This window comes from Aythya fuligula, chromosome 11 (assembly GCF_009819795.1).
Source record: "Aythya fuligula isolate bAytFul2 chromosome 11, bAytFul2.pri, whole genome shotgun sequence".
In the NCBI taxonomy this organism is placed as follows: Eukaryota; Metazoa; Chordata; class Aves; order Anseriformes; family Anatidae; genus Aythya; species Aythya fuligula.
The window spans coordinates 14,074,861-14,098,372 of NC_045569.1; the positions used below are offsets into that span (position 1 = coordinate 14,074,861).

Here is a 23,512-nt window from a genome sequence, read left to right on the forward strand (position 1 = left end):
TCCTGGCTGAAGGCATTTTTTTTTTTTTTTTTTTTAATGATTCCTTTCAAGTTTCAAATAAAATCTGTTCAGGTGGTAGATGGGGGAAATGGGCTGCTTGGCTCAAGCCAGAAAACACTGGTGATGCTTCTGTCCCAGCACCTGCATCCCTCCTGTGGAGGGGGGAACACTGCTCATCAAGGAGCAGGCATTGCAGGAAAGACTTAATTTTGCTCTTCCCATACAAGTGTGCCAAAACTGAATTGAATTAAAAATAAAGGAAAAGAAATCCCTCTGGTATTGCTTGGAGACTTCTACAGTGTTCCCAGGTAACTTGCCTGAGTTTCATGTGACACCCACACTTTCCAGCCTTGTGGCACCCAAATTTATTTCTCTAGGGTCTCACGTAGGATCTCTTGATCCATTTGGAGGGAGAAGTTTGGTAGAGGATTTTTGGGGGGAGATGTGGGGGGCAGCTCTTATTGGGACACTGGGGATGGAATGGGAGGATGTGGAGGGTGGGAAGATCATAAGAGATTTGGGCGTGGATGAGGAGTTTGGGGATGAGGAGTGTTTGGGGGTGGCTGGAGAGTGAAGAGTGGAAGGTGGTGGTCTCAGGTCACTGGAAATGGTGGGGACATGGAAGTGATAATGGATTTCTGGCCTCCCAAGCAGTGTGAGCAGCTGGAGGTGGGAGAGGGCTAGTCCTTGATGGGGAAGGTCTTGCTCTTCCCCAATCCTCCTCTCCTATGCCTTACAAACACTGGGAAGCTTGGTGTGCATGGCTGGGGTTAGAGCACGGTGGGAACCTTGCGAGTGCCGAAGAGGAGTTACAAAATGCCAGAGCTTCGTTCACCCGCGGAGCTGTAATTTAATCTCCTCGTGTGCATGTACTGCGATACCGTCTCTAATTACATAATCACACGCTATTTTCCCCAGGAAACCTGCCCCATCCGGCGCAGGGGATGGATCTATTCTGGGGAGAGATCGGGGCCGTGCAGGGATGTTTTTCTGCAGCAGCTCCGTGTCTGTGCAGTCGGTGGATGGACCCTTTGCACCTGCACACCCGGTCCTGGCATTCCTGACCTTTCCAGTGTTTGCCTTTGCAACCTAAACGATGTATTTCTGTCTCCACATTGATACCAGGGGCCATTTTACGAGGGCCTTGCTGACATTTTAAGGTGTCTGGTGTGTCTGTTGGGTGACGAACGCGCTCCTCCCTGCCTGTGTCCTGCCTGCCCTGACATGGAGCTGCTGGCGTATCCCTCCTGACCTGTCCTGCAGTCAGATCAGGCAGTGCCAGCCCTGCCAGAGCAGGAGCAGACGTCTGCGTGAAGACGCTCCTCCGCTGCCCCTAAACCCTCGCTGTGGGTTGTGGCTTTTTGGGGCAGGTGGGCGCTAGGAGCGGGTTTGCAGAGAGTGGAGGAGAGAAGCGGAGCGCATCTGCCTGGCAAAGCTGCCTGCATTAGTGAGGGCGCTTCCTTTCTCCATCTCTCTGTGCCCTAAATTGTAATAACATGATCATGCTATTTTTGATTCCCTTATTTGCGTGGAAAGCCTGTTGTTTTTTCTCTTCTCTTTCAGAATCCAATTTTCTCTTGACATTTCTGCCTAATGTAGCAAAACATGACCTTTGAGAAAGGACATTCTAGCAAGACTCACTCCCTCCTCTGCATCTCTGCCTCTCTCCCACATCTTGCTGTCTCTCCTGCATCCCCTTTACGCTTCTTTCTTCTCCCTGTGTAGGGGGAGGGAGTTTACTGTCTCACTTTTCTCTAGAAGCGAGCTGCTCCTTCCCCTCCTACTTTTCATCTGTCTTTGCAAACTTCCCAGGTGCCGAGTGCTCCGGGGTGGATAAAGGAGGGAGTTTTGTGACTTTTTTTTTTTTTAGTTTTTCTTCTGCTTAACATCACTTGCTATTTTTTGCTGCCTTCCTAAACTTTGTTGGCGGCTGGAAGCAATTTGTCTAAAGCCTTAGGAATGGTGGGATCTCAGTCATGTGAAGCAAGGAACCTGTGGTTTTTGGCGCTTTACGCAGCAGGGTAGTCTGATGCGAGGCAGAGCCAGAATTTAATGATGCAGCACCGTGCTCTCGGGGTGCTTGGGCTGGTGTCTGCCAGGCTCAGGAAGAGCCTTTGGTGTGAGAGCTGCAGCAGCAGCTCCTAAATTCGGAATTTGGGAGCGGGGTTTTGCAGGGGCATGTGGTGGCGGGTGGGACTTGATGGGAAGGGAGCTGATGGGGATGGGACTGCGCTCGGTGAAGGAGGATGCAAAGTGCCCCCTCCTGTGTTTCCTGGAGGTCTGGATGCTCGCACAGACATGGGAGGATTTGGGATTTTGCCAGCATGTGCGGCCACCCTCCCTCTGCTCCCCCAAAGGCTGCCTGATTTCATTATCTCCTTCTCACCTTGCTGTCAACCCAAGGCTCTCTTTGTGTGGCTGCCTTCTCCCTGCGTAGCCTGCCCCCCAAAATACCTCTTCTCTTTTGCTTTTAGTACTTCTCAGGTTGCTTTTGCACTCTTATCCTCTCTGGCCTCCAGCCAAGGAGGTGATATCTGCCGGGTCATGAAGCTCTCCCAGGTAGATGAGGTTTATGTTTTTGAGATTTTGATGAGATTTATGTTTTGGCAAGCTTGGGCAGATGGAGGGAGGGGCAGGGAGCTGTCAGCTGCTGTGGCAGTGACACCCCTGGGTGCAAACAGCCATAATAGGATGCTTCTAATGCACAGCCACTAAGTATTGTATGATGATGCCTTGGGTAATCATAATTCTGTCACTTCAACCCGGTCGTTAATATTTTTAACACGATGTTTGTACTTAACTTTTTGTTCAACTTACAAAATTAGGCTTGTTCTTTCTGCATATGGTTGGTTGAGCTCCGGATTCGTGGGCAAGAATCAGACAAATCTTTTTTGTTTTCATTATTATTTTAACGCTCCAGCAGGATACAAACCATTTTTCCCTTTGGGGGTAAAATAATAATAAAAAGAGAACTTCCATTCAGGTTCATCCTCATTAAAATCTCTCATTAGGAACCCTAGAGCTAGGTCCTACGCTGCTTGACAGCCCTGCAGAGGATGACGGGCTCTGTGGTGGCAGTAGGGCCACGCGCAGGGGGAATTATTTACGGTGACTTCTTTTTTTCCCGTTAATTTTCAGAGACCTCTCTGGTAACCGGCTCACCACCCTGTCATGGCAACTCTTCCAGACGCTGCGGCTCTTCGAACTGTAAGTCCCATCCCAGAGGTACCCCCTGGGAGAAGAGGGAGGCTGAGAGGAGGAAGGAGCTTTATATAGAGCTGTTTTGAAGCCCGTGAATAATTACCTAAAAGTCCAGTGGTCAGCACCTTCCCTGGGAGGATTCCCTGGCTATGGGAGCACCAGAGCAGAACTGCTTCTCTTTTAACTTCACAGGGGCTGGCTAATTAACGTCAGGATGATGAACAAGTCATTCCAGGGGTAGTAAATGGCTGGCTGACCCTGGGAAAAGGTTAGAGATACTCTTAGAAATACTCACTGGGCCAGATTTTGAGTGGATCTTCCCAAAGATTTGGCCTTCCTCTATTGGAGGGTGACACCAGCTGTATTTCTTTATCTGCTGGCCATTCTTTAGAAGACAACCCTGCTTTTTAGTTGGATGACTCCCTCGGTCTCTAGCAGTTGAGGTTCCTCCCAGCTCCTGTGTGGGTGAGGAGATAGGGTCTCCCCTGGGGCAGCAGAGCCCTTCAGCCTGCTGAATTATTGATGGAGCGTTCAGTGCTGTGCTCGAGGAAAAAGTGGACGTGAAATCAATGGAGCGTTGCCCTGATGACCTGTTTTGTTGAATTTTAGAAATAGTTGTTTGGTGGGTCTAAATATATATATATATATGTAGGATTTCTCCCAGAGGATCCTGGGAAGCTCCATTCATCCTCGCTGATGATCAATAGAGCTGTAAGCCAGAAGTGACTTATGAAGGAATAAAGACAGTCTTTCAAGTGGGAGTAAGTGTGTTATCACTGGTGTTACTGCAGTGTATTTTATTTCTGTCAAATTGTTAAATGAAAAATACTAATAGTGATATTAGAAATAGAGAAACGCCCCCCTGATGGGGAGTCTGGCTTGCAAACTTAAAATGCTGAATCTGGGATTTGTCCTCTCGCTGATTACAACCCCAAATATTTCTTTAAAGCCTGGCTCAGGTTTCAAGTGTAATAGTGTGAGTCATTTGTATGCTTAGACCTTTACTTCTTGTCATTGCTCTGTCTGGCAAAACTCAGATTGATGGTTCCTGCCCAGGAAGTGTGGAGGAGCAAATGGGGCTGTGGTCCTGGGTGTGAGAGGCACCGGCAGGGCTTGGGGTAATGGTGAACCTGAGGATTGATGGGGATGCTTCCAACGTAGCTCGTTTTTGTGGTTTTGTTTCACTTGGATCTGTCTTCTTTCTTTGGGCATGTCCCAGGTCTTCCAAGTCAGGCTTAAAAGACCAATACCAGCCCAAGAGGAATCGAGATGGTGCTGTGTGGGCAGCAAAGTGTACTTGTCCCCACCAGATGAAGGATGCATCTGCGTTGAGCCATGCCATTGATGCTGGCAGGGAATTTGGTGGGCTGGAGGTGGCCTCGCTCTGTGTCAGCAGAGTCACTTGGGGCCAGCGCTCTGCAGCCTGGCAAACGGAAACGAAGTGAACAATTTGGCTCCCATCGGAGCTGTGCTCAGAGCGGTTTTCTCAGTGATAATGAGCCCTGATTGATGAAAAAAGTAACGTGGGAAGGAACGTGGGAGGTCACGGGACTGGCTGATAGGAAGAGGAGAGGAGTGGGACAGCAGCTCTGTCACGAAGCGTGGTGTCAGCATTTCCTTTGAAGAGGCTTGGCAGCGCCCAACTTGTCTGGACGTCTCCTGCCATCGTGCTCTGACAGGCTTCTTGGCACACCACCCCCTGGCACGGGCTCAAGTGATCAGCTTAGAGGTACGGGCTTAGAGCCTGCTGCTGCTGAGCAGGAGCCACAGCCTGGTCTGGTCGGCGGTGTTCAGAAGAATTGCTTTGTCACTGCTAGTTCCCATCACATCTTCCCTCTGGGCTCCGTGTCCCCAGGGGCCCTCTTTCCACATGAGCACAGGTACAACCAGGATAATGTGGTGATGCTGGTTCCTAGAGCAGGAAAGAAGAGGAAGGTTTCAGCTGGTGGTAATGTGGCTTGGAGATGTGCTTGCAGCATCCTTGCCAGGGCCAGGAAACTGCTGAGCTTTGCAGAGAAGACCTCACAGAGCTGTAGCTTGAGCTATGCACTTTGAATAATCATTCACGTAAAGATGCTGGGAATTAAGATAAAGAAATATTTTCTCTCGTGGAGTGGATGTGGTCCTGAGTGCTACAGCTGCTAATGAGGATAAATGGATCCCCAAGCTGGAGACAAATTGGTAAAGGATGTGCAAAAGTAGAAATATCATATTTTATTGTATTTTATTTTTTTAGCAATGCAGATGATGGGTGAGTAGAAGACAGCTTCTTGGCATGGTGAGCTCCAAGGAGGCTTCCAGAATTTGGGAGGGAGATGGAACATGTGGCCCAGGACTTCAGCGAAGGCCAAACCTCAGTGTGCAGCTCAGAGAGGGTGGGAAGGGAAGAGATGGGAGGATCGTCTCCAGCAGGGTGCTGGGAGAAGAGCCACAGCTGTGTGACATGGAAAGTGCCAGGGAATGTGCAACCGGACAAAGCCCCTTGTGGAGGCGAGAGTAGAAGGCTAACATCAAGTTCATGCCACGTGAAGATTGTGCCACGCCATGAGAGGGGAGGGTGGCTGGAAACCTGGGGCTCAAAACAGCCTCTAGGCTGCCTTTGAGGCATCTCGAGCTAGGAAAGATAACTCTTTAAAGCAGAGTTTTTTTTGTTGAACAGAGCTGAGCTTGTCCCCTGCTGACTCACCAAAGAAAGGATGGCAAAAATGAGGCACACTTCCAAAGGATATTATCTCTTCCTCCTCCTGGCCAGAAGCAGGGCTTGGAATGGTTTCCAGTAACTCCAGCCTCAATTCCCACGGCACGGGCTGACCTTGACCAGCAGGGCTGAAGCCAGTGTGTACACAGCTCTGCGAAGCCTGAAGCTCCGTGTGCGTGGGGAAGTGTCTGACACTTGCAACAGCTCATAAACATTGGGCTTAGAGCCTTTCTTATCCACAAGTCACAGCTGGCTTCCTCTGTCATGTCCTTGGCTTCCTTTGTCATGTCCTTGGCTTCCTTTGTCATGTCCTCTGAGAGCTTAAGGCTGACATTTCAAGAAATTCCTTCCTGGAAAGACCTAAGACTCTGGATCCAATTACCTCCTTGGTTGTCTGAAACCCTGTAGTCCTGAACATCTCCCTGCTCTGCCCAGACCATTTCTAACACTAGCAGTCCCCGCCAGCAAGCCTTGCAGAAGGTTTTTGCAACGCTACAGCAAGAGGCTTTGGTAGGGATGGGGCACAGCAGCATCCCTGTTATGAGCCTGACTTAACGTTTAATGTGCCTCTAGCTTAAAAACTTATTGCCACCAACAGTCACGGTAATAGAGTTGGAGCTGGATGGCTGGTACTCGCGTGCTCTGAGTGTTAGCTAATTCAGTTTTCGGACACCGTACATCGCTCCCTGTCTGAGCCCCTCCCTTTCTGGCAGAGCTTTGGAAACAACAAGTCTGGCTGCACCCCCAGGAGAAGCACAGGCTTTGGGAAATAAATAGAAATGGAAAATGAAAATAGATTTTGTTCTCTCCCCGCTGGGCGCTCTTTGGTTCTCCTGCTTGTGGAAGCAGGCTGAGTCTTGAGGTAGGAGAGTGTTTTAATTGCGAGCGTGAGAAACCTCGGTAGCAGCTTTATGTGAATCAAAACAGACAGCACAAGTGTGGCAGCGATCTCTGCTGCCCTCCGAGAGGCTCTAGCTGCAGACAGCTTTGTTTTAGCTGATGAGACAGGGGACAGGGTGTGTGTCTTTGTTAGCTGCCGAGCTCAAAAAAAACCTGCTTCGTGTGCGAAGTCCCTCAGCTTTGGGTGGTGATGGTGCCTTACAGCACGTGGTGGAAGCTCCTTGAGGTGTTTCTCCTCTTTGCAGGGAAGGGGAGGCGTGCTTATCTCCGCAGGCACTGGGGATGCTTTTACTCATTTCTGTTGTATGCTGGAACGGAGGTGACCGAGCTGGCTGGGGGTGACTGAGTGGTTCAAGCCCTGCCAACGTGCTCTTTGAGGAGAGCTATATCCTCATTCGCTTCTGTCGTGTGCTCATTAGCCCAGCCTGTGACCAGCCTTTGCTTTTAGCTTTTGTTAAATCTGCAACAGGAAAGAGCGAATGTGTTAGAGCAATTGCAGGAGAAAGGGCTGGAAGGGGCCGCAGCTCCTAATGAGCCATGCATGCCACAAGGCAGGGACACTGATGAGGTCTGAGAAGAAAGATGGGGGTTCATTTCTGGGGGCAGGTCCAGGGCAGAGTGAGCACTGAAATCCCTGTAGACCTCTCTGGAGAGCCAGCCATCGTGGCAGGGAAGGCTCCAAGCAAGGAGGAAAGGCATCTCCCACACCTCAAGCGTGCTTTTTGCAAGTATGTGAGAGAAAAATGGTGCACACATCTGTGTGCACATCTAAATGCCCATGGTGCATTCACACTGAGGTGCCATGCCAGCAGCTGGTGGCACTTGGCACGTCCAGCCAGTGATGGGAGTTAATTTGTGCAAAAGCCCCTGTGGGGGCCTCGATTAGAGCGAGTTACATCACTGGTGCTGGGGCAGGTCGTGGGTGAATTCTGCCCTGAAGCACGCTCCTCCTGTATTATTCATGGCCCCTCATGAATTAGCAATGGGCCGGGAAGGCTGCCTTCTCTTACTTACAGAGCTGCCCTTAAGTGCTGTGACAGCGGCTCTCCCGGCAGCCTTGTTTCATGAGGATATTTGTAGCAGAGCAGAATTTCACCCCCACTGCCTCTGAGCTCCCCCTGTTCACTGCCTGGCCCCTGGTACATGTCCAGCCACCTGATCTAACATCAGCTGAGCTCCTGCTTGCTTACGTGCTGTCCTGGGATGTTGAGGCTCTGTCCCCTGCTCCTGCCCAGCATCCAGCCCTGCTGCCAGCACTGACGTGGGGTCCCCAAGACAATGTGGGCTCTGGATTTGGGGCTGCAATGAAGCTGTGATGCCTGTGCAAGGCACTGACTGTACCTATTGTGGTGTGCAGAGAGTGTGCCTTGTCATCTGGATCCCACCAAATCGCTGTGCCAATCTGCTCTGGCCTCTTAAATGTGGTGCTTTGGCCTTCAAGTCTCTTGTCTAGGCCTCATACCTGTCTTGTGAAGGTTTGGGTGCTTGTGAAGGGGAAGCAATACAATAAGGAAAAGGCATGAAGTGAAGTTTAACTCTGTTTGTTCTAAAAATAAAAATAAAAACCAGATGACATCTTGTTCTATGAGGAGGATCAACCTGACACCGTTAGGATTAAAGTTTAACAGCCCTGGGTGCTGACAGAAGCTCCCTTCTCCTCCTGCTTTTGCAGTGCCGTTACAGACCCAACAGCAGCTGCGCGTGTTTGGAAGGCTGTTTCCAAATCCTGTTAGTCTGTGGAATTAATTTTGTAAAAGCAAGCATGAATTTTGCAGTAACGCGTGGAACGGACCAGAAAAGCAGCTTCCCCTTGTCTGATGGGAGGGATCCAAACACTACGTGGAGCAATGGATTGATGTTTGGAGAAGCCCTTCTCTTCTGGGGTGACTGAGCTCACCTTTTCAGTGCTCAATCCTCTGCTCCCTGCTTTTTTTCTGCTTCATGGTAATGTGGGGGGCAGGCTTTTGTCCAGGCTTTCTCCTGAGACAGCCCCCTGGGTTGGTAGCTCTGTCCTGGCTGAGCACCGGGGTCTCCCCCCTGTTCCCATGCAAGGAGACCCATCCTCCTTGCATCTACACAGAGAGCCGGAGGGCTTTAAAATGTAAATGAAATGGTTAATAGGTTGGAAAATCGATAATAATAAACATTCATCGTATATAAAACGTATAAGTGTGTTTTAAATGAAGTACATTAAAGGCAGTGCTTTTTTCCTTTTCTCCCGGCCGGGTCAGCAGGGTCTCAGCACAGAGCTGTTTGATTTGATTAAAATGCATGATATCCTGCACATTAGCTCATGTCCTGGAGCCCTGGGAGGCTCTGTTTGTACACATTACTAAGGAGAAAAACTGCCAGCTTTGCTGAGTGCTGGTGCAGCCAGAGGTGTGCTTTCCCCAGCAGGGTCTTGGACCCCCACTGACGTAGAATTTTAGGATGTGGATTAGTATTTTAGGGCGGTGTGAAGCTGCCTGCTCCTTTGCTGAGAGATGAATGCCTGAGGTGTCGGGGTGGCATTACTGTGGGACTGAGCCATGGCTGTGCAGTCCTTGCAGTGAAAGATGTTGAGTACATGTGTGTTGACCTGGAAGATGTAAAACCTTGTTCAGGGAGGAGTGTGTGTGAGCACATGGATGCACAACCTCCATCTCTCTGGAGCAAGAAGAGATGGGAACCATGTGCTCCAGAATACCCCATGGAGGAGTTTCTCCATCAGCTCAGAAAAGCCCTTTGCATCTCCCTGGTGCCCTTTGTCCTTGGGGAGCACAGAGCCAGGAGATCTCCCTGGTCCTCCTTCCCCACCCCACTGTCGTTTCTCTCTCTCTGCCCGTAGGAGACTAGAGAGGAACCTCTTTAACTGCAGCTGCGACATCCGCTGGATCCAGCTCTGGCAGGAGAAGGGCGAGGCCAACCTGCAGTCCCAGGAGCTCTACTGCACGAACATGGACACAGCAGTCATCCCTTTGCAGGAGATGAACATCACCCAGTGCGGTAAGGGGCAGCCCGTGCCGTGGGGGAGCCCTGTCCTGTTCTGCCCTTTCCAGTTGACCCCTTTACTTAGGGAAGCTGATGCCATAATATCTCACCACGTGGTCAAGAACAAGATGATTGAAGCTGATCGCAGTGGTTTGTGGATTAAAAATAGAGTATCAGGGTAAACGTGGGGCTGCTGTTTGAGTGCCTGAAGGTATCAGGGGATTTGGGGGATTTCCTTCACTATAATGACACTGCTTGACAATGTGCGATGCTGTGCTCGTGAGAACTGATAGGTTTCTTGTTGTTCTTCCTCTGTCTAACAAATCCTAGAAATGGCATATTGATAAGAGGAAACACTCCTAGGAAATACATGTCTTTATCCATTTTCCTTGCTTTAATTTTTCAACTGCAAGCCCAGGTCTGTAGGGATGAGGCAGGAGTGACCATGTGTCTCTTTCTGCTTCCTGCTGATTAACAGAGTCCAGTGGCTCCAGGAGCAGCATGAGGCGTGTTCGATAGCTATCCCTCACCTTGTTCACACGTCAGCTGCCTGTCTGGTATCAGTTTTTGCTCTGCTGTTGCTATTACTGGAAAGCATTCCTTGTAGTGTAAGGGGAAGGACGTGTACCTTCAACAGAACAATTAAACTGTCTATACACTAGCAGCTGTCAAACTCCAGATGAAAAAAGGAGGAAAAATAGAGGTTTTCTTTCTTTGATTATTGATCTGTGTTCTAGGAATTTGGGTTTGTTTCTTGCAGCAGTAGTAGACAAACAACACGCATTTTCATTTGCGTGACTTTTTAATTTTTTTTTCCCAAGTTCACGATGTCCCTTTACTAAGCTCTGGAAACTGGCCAAAGCGTGCCTGCATGGGGATGAACTAAAAAGATTTGAGAGAGCACTGTAATTTCCTCCCCAAATCAGAAGAATAATCTGTAAGGATTAGAGAGGGAAAAAAAAACAAACAATTTAGGGATCAGGGATGGAAAGAGAGGTGACTCCAGCAGTGGTGGCATTAGACTTGAGGGGACACCAGGGTGATGATTTGGGAACACAGAGGGTCCTGTCTTTGGGTCAGCATGATGGATGGGTGATGGAAGGGCTGTTTGCCCTTCTTGCAGCCAGCTCTGTCTTGTTTCATGTTGCAAGGATATTTGGTAGTTGGGGCAGCAAGCAAAGAAAGCGTGTAAATCAGGGCCACCATAGATCAGTGAATCGCTGCCACCACTGAGGAAGAACAAGGGCGCCTTTTATTAGGAGAGCTGTGGTTATTATGAAGATGCATCCTTGGTCATCTTCTCTTGATTATTACAAGTCAGAGGAACGCTGTCCTTGCCTGGAGTGTTGAGTACTCTGTGCCATGTCCCTAGAGGTAGGGACACTTTGGGTCCTTTCCCAGTGCATGCAACTTTGCCATCAAATGTGATTGCCCTTGAAATCACCTTCGGTGGAACTAAAATATAGATAGGGAGGGCAGTTGTGTGAGGGGATGGGCAACCAGAACTGGGCACAACTTTTGGATTAAAGTCTAATGGGAGGGTCTGTTCAGCTGGTGTTTCTTCAGAGTTCCCAATATTTCCTGTCTCCATGCTCCCTCCTTCCCTTGGTAGGAGAATGCCATGCCATTGCCTCCTGCTGCTTCTTGCAATGTGCTGAGGGCTGAGTTGGCACACAGCCTGGCAGGATTTGGGTCCACATGTACATGTTCTACAGCTAGCTGCAGCAAATGCTGCTCCACACCTAAGCACCTCGGTGTCTGCCCTCCTAGACCTCCCGGAGATCAGCGTGAGCCACGTGAACCTGACGGTGCGGGAAGGGGAGAATGCTGTCATCACCTGCAATGGCTCGGGCTCGCCACTGCCCGACGTCGACTGGACGGTGGCAGATCTCCACTCCATCAACACGCACCAGGTAGGGAATTAGGGACATCGGAACATGGCTGCAGCTGGGGGATCTCCACGTCCACGTGTGTAGGGCAGGGCTCAGGTAGATGTTGGAGAGTGCAATGGGAAACGTGGAACAGCCCCATCCAAAAGAAAATAGAGAGCTGTACCTTATCCAGATGAGAACCTAGGAAGCATCTGAAGGGCATTGCAAAAACTTCCCTCTGTGCGACAGGAAAGTGAACATGAGATAGCTTCATATCTCAGTGCTCCCTAATTGAATCTTAACTCATGTCTCCTCTAATGAAACTACCTGTTTACAGAGGTGTCTGCAATAGCTGTAGCTGAAGCAGGCAGCTAAGCAAGCTGTTCTAGAGACAAGCTGTGTTTATCAATGCTACAGCGCTATGGCTCTTCACCTCCCAGTAGTGCTCCTCATACGTAACGGTGAACTTAATCGGGTGAGGAAATGCCTCACCTCCCCCAGGTCCTACTTGTCCTTGAATTTTCAAGCCCTTCTTGCATTTTATGTGGAAACCGGGACCCTCACCTCCTGGGAGCAGGAGCAGGGAGGAAAGAAGCCACCAGCGGCTGATTTTTGCCTGTGCTTCTCTGTGATGCATAGACCAACCTCAACTGGACCAACGTTCACGCCATCAATCTGACCTTGGTGAATGTCACCAGTGAGGACAACGGGTTCCTGCTTACCTGCATCGCTGAGAACGTGGTGGGGATGAGCAATGCCAGCGTGCTGCTCACCGTCTACTGTAAGTAGCCGTGGCAAGGTTTTGATGATAGAGGCTGGAGGGGAGGGATGCCCTGAGAACCGCGTGAACCAGTTGCTACCTGTGGTACTCTGTTTTCTTGGACGAGAACTAGGAGCAGAGCACAGAGGTGGGTCCTTGTACGTTTCTCTTAAGGTCAGTACTCTGCAAAATTTCTTGCAGAAATGAGCACTACGCAGGCAGGATCCACAGAACCATGCTGGTGGTGGTTGTCTTGCCATCTGTCCCTTGGCAGATCCAGCTGATTGAGGAAAAGATGTAGAGGGGCTAAAACTCTCTTTACAAACACGGGGTTGCTCACCCTGATGCTGTGTGAGAGGTTAAATGTCACCCTTGCTAAAGCCAGTGTAAATTTTGCCTCTAATTTCAGGGATGCTATTGCTTCTTCCTAGATCTGCTCCTACAAAGTTAAACAGCACGCGCCGTGTAAACACACACGTGTCAGATTTCCACCGCTCACTCTCAGCTGCAAGTAGCGAAACTTTCTGTGTGCTTTCTAATATAACTTAACACAAACCTGACCTTAAGAGGAAGTTTACACAGCTTTGTGCTCTCAAGCAACTGAGATTTACTATACGTTGCTGTGTCTGTAACATTTGCCCTTAATCTGTAGTTTGGAAACCTGCCCCCCCAATCCCCCAGCCCTGCTAGGCAGAGGAGACCATGTGTGCTTCTGGCGGGTGTCGGTGAACCCATGTGGTCCATGTTCAGTGCGGGAGCCACGAGGTCCTGGAAAGACAGGGCAGTCAGAGGGGATTGGAAAGAAGAGAGCAGATGCTTTTCTTCTTTCATCTGCCTCCCAGTAAGTATTGATGGACTGAAGAATGGAGGTATTTAAAGTTGACATCAGCTCAGAGGTCAGCAGGCGGGTGTTTTTTGCACTGCGTTTTAGCTGCTTTTCCTCCCCATCTTAAACAGCACGATGCCAGTGCCTATTTTCACCCGTGTAATCCTCTAAGCTGCTGACAGTTTCTGCTACCCCTGCTCTCATTGCCCAGACCCATCACTCAGGCTGCAATTTCACGCCAAAAAAGATCTGGGTTTCTGTGTGTAGGTGGATGCCTGTTTTGAATCATCCTTGCCAGGAAGATGTGAATAAGCCACATGCAGATCTAGGCTCGCAAATGGAGCGAGGTGGCTGGGACATGGCTATGTGGTTCAGGGTGGCTGGGGGGAGAATTTTGCTCTGCTCCCACCAGGTCTGTACCTTGCTCTCTTCTACCACCTTTACTGTTTGAAAAATGCATGACTTTTTTCCCAAAAATGGGGTCAAAGTTGGTGGATTTCTGCTTTCCCTTGTGGGTTGCCTTTGCAGCTGGATGCTCTCAGGTAAATGAGAGGTTTAGGGAAGACCTACATCTATGTGTCCTTGCTCTTTGCACTAAACTCTGTTCTTCTGGTCCATACTTTGCTGGTCTTGGGGTTCAGGACCTAGTATGTAGATGTCATAACGGGGGTTTCAGAAGTGGTGGAAGAGCAGCATTTGAACTGTTGGGGTGCCCGTGGTTGGGGGAGACGATGCATATGCAATAAATTGCAAGTGGTGTCTGCTTTTCTCTCTGTCCTACTCTCCTCGCTTTAATTAAAACACCCCCGGAGGGTGCTCGACGGGTGGGAACTCCTTTGGGATATTCAGGCAGTTGAAACCCTCAAGGACCGGCAGCCACTGGGGGATACTTGCTTCCACAGCTTATGAAATCCAAAAGCGCTCGTTGCGACTGAAGATCCCCCATGGGCACCTCACACACATGTACCGTGATGGCACTATGTGGTGGTGTCCTCCATGGAACAGGCTGCCTCCCTCTGATCCCCGGGGGGAAGGAGCGCAGCCATAGATAGGCGTGTGGACCAGGCAGCTCCAAGCTTCATTATTTCTTGTCTGGTAAAGTGATCAGCCCCGTGTTTAATTTGTAACCCTGTTTGCAAGCCCAAGGTTATGGTTCAGATCCTCCTGCTGGGGAGTGTTGAGTGGTTCTCATGACTTAGTCTTCCTTCTTTGCAGACATCCATGGGAGCAATAAAAGGAACAAGGGATTTTCGAGGCTTCACATTCCATAATCTTAATTTCCCCGGTGCACGAGGCTTGATGTGGGTGTTGGGTTGCTGTGAGCCTGCCATGTTTCTCTCTGCTAGATCCCCCCCGCATCCTAACCCTGGAGGAGCCGGTGCTGCACCTGGAGCACTGCATTGCGTTTGCAGTGCATGGGAATCCAGCTCCCACCCTCCACTGGCTGCACAATGGCCAGGTCCTCCGGGAGACGGAGATCATCCACATGGAGTTCTACCAGCAAGGGGAGGTCTCGGAAGGTTGCCTGCTCTTCAACAAGCCCACTCACTACAACAATGGCAACTACACCATTGTGGCCACCAACCAGCTGGGTTCAGCCAACCAAACCATCAAGGGACATTTCCTTGAAAAGCCTTTTCCAGGTGGGATATTCAGTTTATCTCTTTACATTTTTTTTTTTTTTTCCAATCTGAATATGGGACCAATCTTAATATGGTACCACTAGTAATCCTGACACCTAAATAGAGAAGACCTGGGCAACCCAACCCAAGGTGGCCTTTCTCTGGAAGAGGTGACCTCTGGAGGCATCTTCTGACCAGTACTGTTCTCCTACAAAAATGTGCTTTGGTGTCGTAACTCTTTAATGTAGTGATCAATACAAAAATTAAGAAAGTTGGTGAAGAAGAATCAGCCTCCATTGAAAGTTCAGAGGTGCAGGTATCTAATCTGGTATCTGGCTGGGAGTATGAGAACTGACGTATATAACAGGAGAGGCACTGGGATAAATCTACCTTTTGTCAAGTTTTCAGCATCTCTGCAAGATTTTGACCCCGAGTATGTGGTTCACCTGAAACCTGCCGGCTGGGGTTGTGTTGGGAGTCCTGGTTCTCATCAGCCACGTATCGATGAGGCCTGATGTGGATTGGTGTAGGAATTGAGCTCGCAATGCAGTTTAATAGCAGGAAATCCCACGTTTTGTTGCTTGTATCAAGAGGAAGAATTTGATCTGGAGCTTTGATGGAAGTCAGTCCAAATTGCACTGAGAGGCGAGAGACTAACTTGTTTAGATGCTTGTGTTTTGTAACATATTCTGCAATATATATATTTAAGATCTTTAGGGATTTCAGTGGGAGAAGGGTATAGGATTGGTTAATTATTTTGGATTTTGTATCAGCTCTGGGGACCCATAAGAAGATAATTTTTGGAGATAGAGTTTTCTTCTATGTGGCTGTTGTTATAAGCTAAAGAAAGGAAACCCCTTTAAAGTGATGCAGATCTTTCTTTTTTATTTTATTTATTTATTTTTTTCTTCCAGCTTGCATTTGAGAAATGATTGTAGCTGGATGCAGCAGTGTCGGGATTGTTTTCTTTCCAAATATGACACGAGCAATTCTAGGCTGACAGGCCTACAAAAAAGGCGACAGCTCAATTAGTTGCTTTGCATCAGTTTGCTAGGATTTCTCAACCAATTGTTTGGAATGCCCCAGCGCGCTCCCGAGTGACTTACAGCTTAAAGGCAAAAAAGCATTTGAGGACATGAAGATCCAGCTCTGGGGGGGCAGCGGAGACCTTGTGGCGACTTGTCTGCTCTGTAGGAAAGTGGAAGGTTTTTGTCTGCTCTCTGGCTTTGCAGCATCACGCTGGCCATTATGGGGTTAAGATCCCTGTGTGCTGCTGCCTTCAGGAATGATGCCATGAGAAAGTGGCAGCTCTAAATTGGCCCCTGCAGCCCAAGAAAATCCAACAAAATAGGACGTTTGCTAAATATAGAAAAATACCAATGGTAGTCTCATTTATTATTTATATCACACCATATATGTACACAGAATTTTCCCGCAGGTCAAATATCATAAATGCAAACCCAAATCTCTGCCTTGAAGATCTGACAATTGAACAAATGAGCTGATATGAATGGGAGTGGAAAATTTATATTCAGGCCTCAAGGATGATGCCCTGTATGGCTATCCAACCTATTTATGTTTCCTGCTGTCGGGAAGGAAGAGCAGCTTATGAACTGTAGGTGGGTGAGGTGAGGCACGGGTTTGCAGTGTCAGCTCTGCCAGGTCCCACCTTTGTGACTCCATTTCCCCATCTGTGAAATGGGGACAGCTCTAAGTAGGTGCTGGACCTCCAGAAAAGGGTGCAGATCTGCTGTTCTGGAGAGCTGATTTTGGAAACGGATCTGAGCCGTGCCGTGATGTGGAAGGCATGTTAATGTCTGAAGCACCTCTTGTGTCAGAGGCTCCGGGAGAATCTGTTTGTGTGAAATATAAGTAAAACATTGCCCTTGGCGCATCGTCACCCACACCTTGTATGTGTTGTTGGTGTGGAGTGCTTTCAGACTCTGAACCATCTTCCAGCAAGAAATGACCCATTTCTCGTATTTCTTTTGATCCAAAGTCCCAGGCTGTTCCTCACCCTGGTAGACCCTGTCAGCACAATCCAGGCTGTAATTTACTTTACTTGAAGTTCGTTGCTCCATCCGCTGCCAAAGCTGACATTAACACTCAATGCAGCTGACGCTTATTTCCCGTTTGAAGGTAGATTCCTCCAGAAAATGCCTCAAATTGAAGGTTCCCTATTGTGATTCATTCAGGAAGCTTATTGCCTATAGCTATTCTAACATGCAAAAATTTTGCTAAAACTATCCAGGATGGGGTTATTAGGCTTAATGAAAGCAGGACCTGGAAGGCTTATCAGCATGGAGAAAGAACCCATGACAGTGTTTTTTTAGAACCCCCTGATGTTCAACCTCTAGTTGGTACAAAGCTGGATTGTGATGCCTGGTGTACTGGGTCTGGCTGGAATGTTAACTTTCCCGGCAGCAGCCCATTCAGTGCCGTGCTCTGTACTTGTAGCTGGAACAGCAGTGTTATCACACCAGTGTTGTGTCTACTGCTGAGCAGCAGTGGCACAGCATTGGGCCTTTCTCTAACCCTCCTAGGGGGTGGGCAAAAAGTGAGGGGAGAAACATCACTAGGGCAGCTGACCTAAACCAATCAAAGGGATATTCCATACCATGTGGTGTCACACTCAGCAATAAAAGGTGGAAACAGGAGGAAGAGGGGAGGGGTGGGCTCTCGTTGAGAAGACGTCGGTCCTCCTCTCAAACACCGGCTGCGTGCGTTGAGGCCTTGCTTCAAGGACGTGGTCAATCATCGCTCATTTGTGGGAAGTAGAGAGTAATTTCTTTCCTCTGCACTTCCATATAGCTTTCATTTATTTTGTTTGTTTGTTTTCCTCCCTTTTTCCCCTTTCCCTTTTATTTTCCCCTTAGTTAAGTTGTTTAGTTCATGGTAGTCTTTATTTAATTATTATAATTATTTCCCTTTAATTAAATTATCCTTATCTCAACCCGTGAGTTGTTCTTTGCTTTACTTCTCCCCCTCCTTATCTAAAGGAGGGGGAGTGAGAGAGCGGTTGTGGGGTTTAGCTGCCCAGCACGGTAAAACCACCACACCTGGGTTGGGAGAGAAATATTTTATTACAAACTGGATGGGAGATGTTATTCTATAACCTGTCTCTCTGCCTTGTTGTGGCTCTAGGAGCAAGGACAGTAGCTCCCAGGGCAAACTTGTGCCATTCCCAGTAAAAATCTCACTTCATGTTGTCATTGGTATCTCTACCATAGGTTGCCATCTCCCTATTTAATCCACAGAGGTTGGTCTGCCTACCTCCCCCTTGACGAATGTTCCGTTCTTTGGCAACTTTTCACAGAAGTCAAGTTGACTGAAATTTCTTGTTTATGTTTTATGCTTCACAAAACAAGGAGGCTTAAGTGGGGAAAAAAAATAAATATTGTGGGTTTCCGCTGAGCTTTAGTCCAGCAAAGAAAAATGGAAAGAAGAAAATGTAGAGTCAGCAAATGTTTTATGATTAGACTGTCTGTGTTAGATTAAAAAAAAAAAAAAAAAAAGAATTCTCCAAATAAAGTGTTTCTTCCTAATTAATTATTTCTCCTGCTAGGAAAAGCCAAGACAAGTTGTTTCTGCTTGACTTGACACAAAAATATTTTTTTTCAGTTCTTTTCCCCCTGTTTTGGAAAGCCATGTTTGTCACCTGGGGATTGCTTCCTGCTTCCCTTCCAAACCTCACCCGTATTTCAGCCTGAGCTTTTTCTCATCCTTCCAGGAGCTCTCTGCCAGCAAAGCTGTGTAAACTCCAGTTAATATCAGGCTCAATTTCTTACATGGGCAAGTGAATTGAGAGCTGACGTTGTTCTCATACTATGTAAACTGAGTGTCACTGGGAGCTTTAGACCTCATCGTCGGAGCCCTCAGCTGTCTTCGGAGCTGAAGGGGCTTTACTGAATAGTCTGGAGCAGTCAAGTGGCTGACACAAGGGGCTGGTGTGTGGAAGAGGCAGCTTTAGGACAGACACTGCCTCTATACATATCCAGTACAGACATTATTAGCTTCCAGCAGTGATTCAGGAGGCTTTTGAGTGAGCCCAGGAAAGGTCTCCTGTAACCCTCTGCCCCAAGCTGGGCTGTTCTCCGTGGGAGCTGGTCCTTGTCCCTGTGGGACTTTGTCCCTGGGTGAAGACTGACAAAATCTGCCTTTACCCTCACCTCCATCCAGCTGAGCACAGGTTTCTGCTGAGCTTTGCTTGCTTGCTGGAAGCTGAGCCATTTAGCAGAAGTCCCACACAACATGCTGCTGATTGTCCTCCGTTTTGGCATTGCTGTAGCATCCTTCTTCTCCCGTCTCAGCCCGAGGCCCCTGTGTACTCTGTTCTGACCCCTGAGATATTCTGCTGACATGTCTGCTGCAATTTCCAGTTACAGTTGCCCCAGAGAATAAAAAATGAAATGTTTTGGTTTCCTGGGCTCTTGGGGTGGGTAGAGTGTGTCTGGGGGGGGGGGGGGGGGGGGGGGGGGGGGCTGGGAATGAGGCTGCTTTCACTTTGCTGTGCTGCTAATTGTATTGCTTCTCTCTTTGTCCTTTCCACAGAGAGCACGGACAACTTTGTCTCAAGTAAGTGTCTTCCTGCACTTGGAATATTGTGGGAGTTTTTAATTTTCTTTCCCTCCTGTTGTTCTGCCTCTTATGTGCTCCTGGAGGAAAAATCAGTGAGTCAAAAGCAAGTTGAGGCTGAGGTCACACAAAGCTCTGGCTTCTCCATACATGAGCAAGATTACTGGGGGGTTCATCTGGGGTGTCTCTGGAGTCCTGTTTGCTTCCCGTGAGTGAGGTCCTGTAGAAGGACCTTGTGTATCATGGCCCACGTTCAATGTGCCGTGTAATATGGAACAGGATGAGAAGTGGGACTGAATTTCCATTGTGTTTTCTCCATGTATTTTTTCCCTTTATTTATTTATTTTTTTCCCCTCCCAAAATGATCCAAGTAATTGTTTCTTTAGACCAAGTTCTGCTGAACTTGCTATATTTTAGCCCTACTTAACCCAGTAGATTTCTAGGAGCTGGCTCAGTGGGAGGCTACCCACCCTAGAGGACCAGGAACCCCAGTGTTTCTCAGTTGTAAGGTTGGAGTGTCTGTGGGAGTCTCACTGAATCCTCTCTTTGGTGTTTTGGTTGCAGTCGGTGATTACGAAGTGAGTCCCACCCCACCCATCACTGTGACCCACAAACCAGAGGAGGACACTTTTGGGGTGAGTCCCATCCTCTTCTCACCAGAACAGCTCTGCATGTATTTCTCATTAATGACGGCTCAGTATTTACAGACCTCTGCTGTTCTGAGATGTTTGCAAGGCAAAATCTCTTCCTTTGTGATTCAAGACAACCAACAATCAGAAGGATTTTATGACTTGTGTCGGGCAAGCAAAGTTCTGATGTGAACCATGTGAGCCTCCTGGGTCTGCAGTGTGGAACCAGGCAGCCCTTTGAAAATCAGGCATCCTGTGAAGCTGCTGCTGGCAGGTCAGAAGTTCGTGCTCTGAGAAAGTAGCACCCAGAGAACAAACAAACAGCCGGCCGTGTGTTTCATACTATTATCGAACTGTTAAGTCTAGCCCTGTGAGGGACTCGGATTTAGCTTGGTTTAAATTTGTCAATGCCAGTTTGCCCTCCCTCCTGCTCTGTAGGGTACGCCAAAAATAAAAAGGAAAGAAAACCCATGGCTTATCAGATCTCACCATTGTCTTTCTTTTACAGAATCCAGGTAGAGGAAAAAAAAAAAAAAGGTGTACAAGTTTGGAAAAAAACACATTATATAATTGTTCTAGCTATATGAAAGTTTTAAGATATTGAAATCCACGAAGTGTTAACAGAATGAGCAAAACACAATTCCCCTTGGTTTCAGTTCTCATCCAACTGAAACGCTCCTATAGCTGAAGTGGAAGCTTTGAACAGTGGGATCAGGGTAATAATGTGCGCTGATTATTAAATATAAAGCAGAGAAAACAATCTGGGGGATGAAAATAATGTGTGGTAAAATGAAAAATTTAAAAATATCTTAGCTGATGTATCAAGGGCAGGGAAAAATGTTGCACAATAAAATAACTTTTTTGGTTAAATGATACATTTTCTATTAGAGTAGACAGTTTTGTAAAATGAAGTGAAGTTTAAATGCAATGCAAGACGCAGTACAGGAGAACAATTGGCCAAATGCCAAAGAAATTGTTGTTTACATCAATGTAATGAAAGCATCTCGAGCAAAGACTTGAAGCAATAAATATTCATAAATATTAAAATAAGCCTGAGTTGGTAAACCCTGTAGGGCAGGGAGGTTTTCTTTTCTCTGCTTGTTCACTGACACACTGGAACCACAGTTCCAGTGAAGGACTTTGGACATTGCTATAGCATAAATATTTACCACTAAAAATTAGAATAAATAGGGAAACGTTGGAGGCTTTAGGGGAAAAAAAGTAGTTTTTTTTTTTTTTTTTTTTTTTTTTTTTTTTTGGGGGGGGGGGAGGTTGTTCTTGTTTTCTTCTGTTCTCTTTTTTGTGGTTATGTTTTTTGCCCCCTGTTCTTTGTCCTGAGGGATGGCTGGATGGAGAGAATTGCTCTAAATATTCTGCTGCTCCTGCATATTCCAAGCTGAGGTCAGTATAGCTTTAGCATTGTGACACCAAGGCCCGATAGGGACACTCCAAATGACAGCTCATGATGTATGGTGAGGGGAGAGGCCAGGCATTGGAGCAGAGGTCCTCCTCCCCTGCAGGTACATGGGGTGAGAGGCTTGGGAGAACTGGTGCCAGACCAGCACTGCTGACAAAGGGATCCCGAGCAGCCCATGGTGCTTGCAGTCTGTATCAGGATTCTCTTTTTGTTGTATTTTCCTCCACAGCTGATGCCTGTGGGGCTGCAGCAGATGGTATGAGCCTACAGACAGGCAGGGAGGCACCTCTACATCCAGTCTACTCTCCCCAGTTCCACTGCCTTGACTCCAGGTTTTTCCTTCCAGGTTTCCATAGCGGTTGGGCTGGCGGCTTTTGCTTGTGTCCTCTTGGTGGTCCTCTTTATTATGATCAACAAGTATGGCCGGCGGTCCAAGTTCGGGATGAAAGGTACGTGCAGTCTCTTTCCTCGAGCAGGAGGCACCTTCCAGGATTGCCAGGTCCTTATAGCGCCCATGGAAAGGTGTTGTGGCTTTATTCCTATGTTGTCGATATCGGTGCAAACCTTCTAAAGAGGATATTGCCCCGAGGATGTTGTTCAGCCCTCTTTTTTTGTCAAGAGAGCAGTGGAGTTATGTGGGCTGGTGGTTCTCTGTATGCACTGTGGCTTGTTCAGAAGTGTGTGCACGTGTATTAATGTTGGGCAGAATGTTTTCTTTGTAAAAGAGCCCATGGGCTGTCCAGAAAAATGTTGGCTGCTCCCTGCAGCCACTTGCTAATGGAGATGCTCTCAGAGGAGGATGTGCTTGTATGAAGTCTCTTTCTGCGGCCCTGATGAAAGGTTTTCCCTCTGGTTGTACTGGGCACAGAGGGCAGGGTGTGGAGGGGGAACAGAAGGATGTGAAATTATTTTGTTTTCTTCTAGAAAAAACAGGTGCATCAATTCTCTGCCTGATTGCGAGTGGGGACCAAGGTGCTGCTATAAATTTGTAAGGTCCGTGTCAGGAAAACAAATGCTGGCCTGCCTTACAGTGATGTAGAAGGTCTTTCTGTTGTCTCTCTGTTGGAAACTTTCCTTGTTTGCTTAAAAATAACCACTTAGGAGTTTTTTTCAAGTAACTTTGGCCTCTACTACTTGCTGTGCAGAGCTGGCCTCTCACTCCTGCTAGCAGCCGTGTCGTTTTGCTGTGTGGTGCTGGTGCTAGTGGCAGAAGGAAGCCGATGACTGGCTACCAGCTGATTTCTGTGACCGTCCCACTGCCTCCAGGTGGGAGCGTTGGTGGTGCCCGCTGGAGGCAGGAGGAGCCTTCACATGACAGAGCCCTCCCAGCCCAGCCGGTGGCTCACGCAGGGGCTGTTTTGAAGCTAGGCTCTGGCAAACATGAGCTGCTGCCAAGGCTCCCGAGTCGCAGCCTGCTGCCTGGCCTTGCTGGTGTCTGCGTTGTAGGGCAGGTTGACAGGTTTGGAAATGTTTCTCGTGCTTGCCTGGAGCTTTGTTTGCTTTAAGGAGACGTATCCTGAGTGGGTCCAGATGGGATTCTGGCTGGAGTTTCCCCTATGCATCCTATGGAGATGGAAGACAGGACTTTAATTAAATAGCAAATCTTCTACACCAACTTAGCAATATTTAGTCCATATGTCCAATGATAGGAACCATCTGGTAGGGTGTACTGACTGGTGGGTGGAGTAAAGGAATGGAAGACATGGTTCCTGGGATCAATTCCCAGCTCTTCTGCTGCCTGACTCAGTGTCCGTAGTCAATTAGCTGTCTTAACCTCTGCCTCTGCTCTAATTCCCCATCTGTAGAACTGAGATGATGTTATGTGCCTTCTGGTGGGATTTGTCAGAACACTTCTAAAGCGTTTGGGCATTTGCCACTGATGGGGCTGAGGGATACAAATATGAAAAGGGAAAATAACTTCTGACCTGAATGGAACAAGCAAAGAGGAGTGAACATGATGCGAATAACCGGTCTGCGTGAACAGATGTGGTACTTGTTCAGAGGTGCTTGGCTATGCATGTTAGTGGGTGTGCTGTGTTCCCA

The 23,512-nt window shown here is 48.1% G+C and overlaps 1 protein-coding gene across 3 annotated transcripts in view; it reads left to right on the forward strand.

The window, feature by feature from the left end:
- NTRK3 (neurotrophic receptor tyrosine kinase 3) overlaps window positions 1-23,512 on the forward strand; it is a 191,800-nt gene that overhangs the window by 40,280 nt on the left and 128,008 nt on the right. For all 3 annotated transcript variants that reach the window (XM_032195109.1, XM_032195110.1, XM_032195112.1), the window contains exons 4-11: window positions 3,139-3,207; window positions 9,627-9,784; window positions 11,540-11,682; window positions 12,280-12,421; window positions 14,573-14,869; window positions 19,400-19,423; window positions 19,988-20,058; window positions 21,816-21,918. In XM_032195109.1, the coding sequence (XP_032051000.1) occupies window positions 3,139-3,207; window positions 9,627-9,784; window positions 11,540-11,682; window positions 12,280-12,421; window positions 14,573-14,869; window positions 19,400-19,423; window positions 19,988-20,058; window positions 21,816-21,918 (1,007 nt within the window). The remainder of the gene's footprint in view (window positions 1-3,138; window positions 3,208-9,626; window positions 9,785-11,539; window positions 11,683-12,279; window positions 12,422-14,572; window positions 14,870-19,399; window positions 19,424-19,987; window positions 20,059-21,815; window positions 21,919-23,512) is intronic.